Consider the following 7,122-nt stretch of genomic DNA (forward strand, 5'->3'; position numbering starts at 1 on the left):
ACACAATACCCTAAATATATAAACTTCCATACATATTCGTTAGAGGATTATAATAAATATAATCATAATCTAATGAGAGAGTTATAACTCACATTGTTAGTTAGTGAAAACTAACTACCAACAGCTTCAAATCTCCGACTAGTGCACTTGATCAATCTTCATTGCCAATCACTTATTCAGATAACATTTAAAGCTCCATAGAACTTATCATAAATCTTTAGAAATTTAAAAAGATTCCATTTCAACAAAAATCAGATTTTGTCCCAGTATAACAACATGACACATTCTTGTCATGAAATTTCATAACTTTCAAAATTTAGGGTTTTAAACCCATAACTACTCAATCCATGAATTCAACCATGGAAACATAATATAAGGCTTGTAATTATCTTCTGAACACTTACAATAATTCCATAATGGAGCTATTTATAAGTTATTTCGAGTTTCCAAATCAATTCATAATTGCACCATTAAAGCTCATAGGCTTAATCAGGAAGAAAAATATTACAGTTATTTGTTTCTAGATATTACAACTTGTTTCCCTTGATTCTATCCTTCTCCATACCACTTAATATCTTCAAAAATCGCCCTAGTAGAGGTCTAGTTCGAGTTGGAAATGTTTTGGTTCGACAAAAAATCTTAACTAATCAAGTATTTGATCTGCCAGCATCCCTGCATTGTAGTGATTAGTATCAACCTTCTGACCACGCCATGGTAGCCTTCTTACTGCAACGTGGAGTCGCGTCTCACAGATTTCATTTCAGCTTTGGTCAAGTCCTATTCCAACTTTAAACACTCATAAATTCTATGTTTCAAACCAGCTTTAAGTGATATTTATATCCACGTGAAGGTATTAACAAACCCTACACTTCTATCTAATTACATTGGCTTAATTTATATTGAACTTAATCCATTAAGGCATGCAAAAAGATAAAAATACCATGTTTTTCCCATTTTCTAATGCATCTTCAAAGATACATATCTTCTTCATCTTATATCCGTTTTCTATAGATCTTATATCCACGTGAAGGTGGGGATGAGTTCTACTACTCCATTAAGTAACTTTGGACTAAATACTTATGGATATCGATCTATTAGTTCAAAAACTTGTTCCAAAAAGTATAAAATTTCTATTTTACCCTTGATAACCTAAATGCACAATCTCTCGCATTTCTTATCCTGAACCCACTTATCTCATCTTATAAAATTCACTTAAACTTATAAAAACTCATTTCATGAAGTTAAATATTCTCAATTCTTTAAATTCCTTTAATTGACCAAATTACCATTTTGGTCAACTATTCACCCAAAATCATATCTTTCTAAATTTCAGGTTCTTACAACATGAGTAGCTATAAGTATAATCTAAAAAGTGATTGGTTAGAATAATAGCATGAATAGTTGTAAATAAGATTATTGGATGATTTTTGTACTCACAATCAATTCGAGTGTATACGGGGTTAATTGGAAGGCACATTTGAGACTATATGAGTCATTGGTATATTAATATATTTAGTTGTGTAAATATTTTATATGTTGTTGCACATGTTACTCACTAAGTTCTTGTAAATTATTCTTTATTGTTGTGTGCCTTTTCAGGTTCAAGTAGATCCGATAGAGATATATGAAGTGTGGTAGCGTCCAACTTGGATATTGAAATGGTTTCATTCTAAGATCCTTTGCTAAACACTTGTATCGATTTGTTAATACAAGTCTACAATGTTTTGGTTGATAATATGAAATGTGAAATTTTATGGTTGTACCTTTTATTGAAAGTCAAATGTTACGAATAGATTCTTAATATATTGCACATGTATGAAGTTGAACAGAAGCCTTCATCTCGATAATCGCTACATGATGATGGGTAGTTTCCTATGAAATGATCCTGAGACTGAATGAATTAAAGTTTGTCAAAGCTTTAATCTGGAATTTATTTTCATATAATTTAATCATATAAACATCATTTCTTGCCTTGTATCTAATAGTACACCTTACAGTCCATCATTTACGCCTTCATAATTACCATTCTTGAAAACACGAGAGGGTGTAAGAATAACATATTTTATTCCTTCTATGCTTTACTATGGGAAGAATAACATCATTTACGCTTTTGATATTACCAATCTTCAGTTAGCTTACATGACTTCCAATTCCCTCTATGTCAAATACATTTAGTGATGACGCATCATATGTGTATATCTTGATTTGTATTTACTGTAAAAATGTATATTTTAGTAGTATTTAAGAACGTTGGCTCTGATACCATTGCTAATCCTTGGTGAGGATTTATAACATTAAATAAGAACAGGCAAGGAAACATAATAATAATAATAATAATAATAAACCAAGAATGAACCATGAATCGAAAGGTCCTGCAACTACAAGCAACAAAAGAAAATCAACCATAAGGTAATGCATATTTACCTCTTGGAACCTCGAAGATGACAAAACCCCAAACTAGAGTTCCTCTATCAGAATCACACCTCAAATCAACAATTAAATAATATTTTCTTTCTTGGCCACCAAGCTCAAATCGCCAACCATAAAAGGGTTTCTTCATTATTCTTTTAGTAGTCAAATAATAGGGGGGAGGAAGAGTAGGTAGAGAATGAACTTTATCCTGTCTTATGTTTTTCTCTTAAGGGTTCCAATGCCTTATATATTACACACACACACACACTATATATTATACTATTATTGTAATAATACTATACTTCAAGGGGAATTGAGTAATCTATCCACATTTTAGCAAACTATCAATAAAAATAACCAACTTTTTTTATTGGAATAAAAACTAACCATTATGTTCGGAATGGCCAATCTGGACCAGACCTTAATGGGCTAAGCCCATTACTATAGGACAATATTATATATATATATATATATATATATATATATATATATATATATATATATATATATATATATATATATATAAAAGGGAAAATACCGCCAATAAACAAAAAAATGGGGTGAATTTCAAAATTTAGTCATAAAAAATGACTTTTCCGGCTATAGACACGCATTCCGCGTAGGACCCTCTGCGGACCTCCGCGGAGCGTTGTTTCCACCGCGGATTCTTAAAAAGTGACATTTTTGTATTATTTACAAAATTGCTCCGCGGGGTCCTCTGCGTAGACATTAACTCCTCCGCGGAGGGGATGGTTGGCTGGGGTTTTAATCCCTCCGCAGAGCGGATGACGAGGAGCTCCGCGGAGAGATTAATCACTCCGCGGAATGAATGGTTGGAACGGTTTTGGACGGATTTTTTGATACAAATGTTGTTTTTTCATTTTCTTATCTCCATTTGTGTTCAAATTTGTTTAGTGTTACTGATTTGTTTTCCAAAAGAAAGATGAGTTTTGTTATTTTATGTACCGGGGGTTTTTGGCAGATAAGTAATGGGGTTAACACCTACGTTAGACCTAAGTTTAACAACTTAGGTATACTGCTTCCGCCAAATTTTGATCGTCGAATATTGTTTATTTGGTCAAAAGTAAGGCTAATTTGTTCAATAGTAATATATCATTGTCATTTCAACACCCGGTTCATGGGTATGTTATGAATATTGTAGACGAAGCAGATGTTCTTCAACTCAGAAATGTAATTTATGAAACGAAGCAGATTGTGCATTTATATTTGGAGGTGTTTGAGGGATGGGTCGAACCGACAGAAGCGGTTGAGAAGATTGTACCATACAATGTTGAAAACATTGTATCTGATAATGCTGAAAACATTATATCTGATAATGTTGAAAACATTGTATCTGATAATGTTGAAAAGTGTCTAGAACAAGAAACTGTTGCAGTGAATACAGTGGAAGAAGAAAATTTATATGAGTTTGGAAGACTGACTGACAAAACTTTGTCAGATGGTGAAGAGTCAAATGAAGGCTGGTCAGAAGATGAGTTCACACACGGGAAAAAAGCTTCAGACATATTTTACGGTATGCCTCCCATACCTGATTGTCCTGATCCTATTGTTGAACCCGTACCATTTCATAGTTTAGGTCCAAATGATGATATGTTTGTTCGTCAAACGTATGATAACAAACAACAACTAATATTTGCTTTGAGTCTTAAAGCTACCAGAGAAAAGTTTCAGTTTAAGACCAAACATTCTAACAAAAATCGTTATGAGGTATATTGTGAAATTGAGAACCGTAGTTGGCGTTTATATGCAAAACGCATTGTTCCCACTGATGAATTTGAAATCAGGAGTTTCAACAACGTGCACACATGTTCGTCATTACAGATACACCCTAATCATAAGCATGCTAATAAAAAAGTCATGGGTACTATATTGCATGAGATTATGGGAAAAACTCGTTCCAAGGTTTGGAGGCCTAATGATATATCAAGGGATTTGAATGCTTTGCTGGAAATTAATGTAAATTACAAACAAGCTTGGCGTGCAAAACAATATGCTATGGAATTGTTGTTGGGATCCTCTGAGGAATGTTTTTCCAAACTTCCTATTTATTTTCACAATTTGAAGAGCCATAATCCCGGTACAGTGGCATATATACAAACAGATTCTGAAGATTGTTTCGAGTGTTGTTTTTATGCCATTGGGAGCACGGTAAATACAAAAACTTGTTATTTAATATATAATTATTTGTAAGAAATTGTAGAGTGTTTATGTGTTCCATTTTAATATATTGCAGATACGAGCGTTCAAACGTTTTTGTCGTAAAGTTATAATTATGGATAGGGCGCATTTGAAGGGTGATTTTAAGGGAACCATATTGCATGCAGTAGCTATGGATGGGAACAACCAGATAGTGCCCCTTGCGCACGGAATATGCAAAAAAGAGAGTGGTCTTACTTGGACATGGTTTCTTGAAAAGTTGTATGAATGTGTTGGTGATTGTCAAGAATTGACTTTTGTAACTGATCGGGCCGATGCAATTCGGGTTAGTGTTAAAAATGTTTTCCCTCAAGCTCATCATGGCGTGTGTGCTTTTCATCTACTAGGAAACATAGTACACAAGTTTGGGAAAAATGACAAAACAAAAGTGTTGTTTTGGAGGCTTGTGAAAGCTTACAAAAGAAATGTTTTTGAAGAATTGTGGTCTAGATTTAGTTCTACAAGGCCGCAAGTAGCGGCGTATCTAAGTGAAATTCCGCGTCCTAAATGGACTAGAGCATATTCCCCGTCGAAACGGTACGATTACATGACCTCCAACAGTGCAGAGTCCATGAACGCTTTATCTGTAGATGCAAGGAAGATGCCTATAATACCCCTTCTTGAGTTCTTCCGTCGTCTTTCTCAGGAATGGTGTAACAAGCGTCGCATCGATGGAGGTATGAAATTAATTTAGACTATAATTATCTCTAATAATAATTTCCTGTAAAAATATATTCTTTACAGGGAAACGTTCAACAGTGCTAACCGAGTGGGCTGAAAAATTAGTTAGTAAAAATGAAGAGCGTACGACAGGATGGTCCGTTTCTGGTGTTTCAGATGCAATATATCAAGTGCATGATTTCAAACATGGTGCCATAGTTGATCTGAGGCAAGAGACTTGTACATGCAAATATTGGGAAGGAACTGGGTTGCCTTGTGGTCATGTCACAATGGTCTTAAAGCACTTGAAAAAAACTAACTTCGGACATTTGGCTATAGATGCTTACAAAATGGAAACGTACCGGAGTACGTATGAGGAGCTGGTTTACCCCCTTCCATAAGCGTGTGACTGGGAGATTCCTTCTGAGATGATGGTTGTTAAACCCCCGATAATGGATACATGTCAAGCTGGTAGACCAAGAAACAGAAATCGTATCCCGTCACAAGGTGAGGAACCTATAGTAAGAAGGTGTAGTAGATGTGATAGTACAACACATAATGCAACGACTTGTCTGGCATTGGTCCAATGAAACCAAAAAAGGCTAGAACAAATAGTGCGCCATCATGTCGTAACACAAAAGGGAAAGGGAAAGGGACACAAATGACTCAGGAGATGGTAGAGACGCACGGGACACAAGAGACACGCTGGACGAGTGGGACGCAAAGAGAAGACTATTGTTCAACGTTTGATTTGAATGATTGATGGTGTATTTATTATTAATTATGTTTTGTTTTAGAGGATATTAATTTGTGTACTTTGAAATGGTTTGTTTATTTTAAAGATGATTGATAATATTATGATTATCAATTTATGTTTTCTTTTAGAAGATATTAATTTATGTTTTGTTTTAGAATACTAACTAAAAATCGAAGATAATACATTCAACAAACCAGAAACATATAGCAAACGTACAACAACAGTAACTAACTTAAGGGAATTGCACATGTACAACAACAATAATTAACTTAAGGGAATTGCAAAGGATACTTTTCTTTCTCCGTTGTTATGTAGTCGTCCCTAATTCGTATTTTATCTTCCATACGGTCCTTTTGCCTCCGAAGTTCTATCATTTTCGCATCCTTGCCAGCTAGCCATTTTTCAGACAGTTTGATATTCTTCTTAGCTGTTTTTATCCAATCCTCATGATCTTTGATTTCTTTTTTAGTATTCGCCATCCTTTCCTCAACCTCTCTGCACTCCGCCGCAATGAGGTCACGACGTTCAGTGAGAGCTCGAGATGACGCTTTATCTTTTTCTTTTGTTCTTCAGCCCATTGTAGTTGTTGCAAAGTATCCTCAGACATATACCCGTCTCTTAAATTTGGTGATGGGGCAAGAAAAGGGTCGATCGGATCACAATAGAAACAATCAACTTCGTTGCACGAGCAAATATACAAACTTGAAGATGAACTCATTTGTAAATTTATAAAATATTTATAACTCTATACCAAAAATCCAACGACCATCCATGACTATGTATAGTCCCTTCAACTCCGCAAAGAGGTGTTTGTCAGTCCGCAGAGTTGTTTGTCAGTCCGCAGAACTGTATTGTCAGTTCGCAATAATGTTTGTCAGTCCGCAGAGTTGTTTGTCTAGTCGTTGTCCGCAATAGTGTTTGTCAGTCCGTAGAGAAACTTTTTACCCGTCTCTTAAACGTTGTCAGTCCGCGTTACTGACTTGTCAGTCCGCGTAGAGAAACTTTTTATATATATTAAACGTAGTATCTATAGGAAATTCAAATCTTTAATTGATAATAGAGATCAATTTACAAAA

General features: G+C 34.8%; 1 protein-coding gene across 1 annotated transcript; it reads left to right on the plus strand.

Annotated features, from left to right (window-relative positions):
• Positions 1-3,561: 3,561 nt before the first annotated feature.
• On the plus strand, positions 3,562-5,690 carry LOC145127032 (uncharacterized). Its single transcript, XM_079062285.1, has 3 exons — positions 3,562-4,581; positions 4,667-5,306; positions 5,374-5,690. Exons 1-3 carry the CDS (start codon positions 3,562-3,564, stop codon positions 5,688-5,690), a joined length of 1,977 nt encoding a protein of 658 aa, XP_078918411.1.
• Positions 5,691-7,122: the final 1,432 nt, after the last annotated feature.

Source organism: Lactuca virosa, chromosome 7 (genome assembly GCF_052849685.1).
Source record: "Lactuca virosa cultivar CGN04683 chromosome 7, Lactuca_virosa_CGN04683_v6, whole genome shotgun sequence".
NCBI classification, from domain to species: domain Eukaryota; kingdom Viridiplantae; phylum Streptophyta; class Magnoliopsida; order Asterales; family Asteraceae; genus Lactuca; species Lactuca virosa.

Excerpts from the sequence above, each read along its gene's own strand:
- LOC145127032 (XM_079062285.1), top strand. The coding sequence starts at position 3,562 with ATGAATATTGTAGACGAAGCAGATGTTCTTCAACTCAGAAATGTAATT. Across the intron at positions 4,582-4,666 it reads TTTATGCCATTGGGAGCACG|ATACGAGCGTTCAAACGTTT; the intron begins GTAAATACAAAA and ends AATATATTGCAG. Across the intron at positions 5,307-5,373 it reads CAAGCGTCGCATCGATGGAG|GGAAACGTTCAACAGTGCTA; the intron begins GTATGAAATTAA and ends TATTCTTTACAG.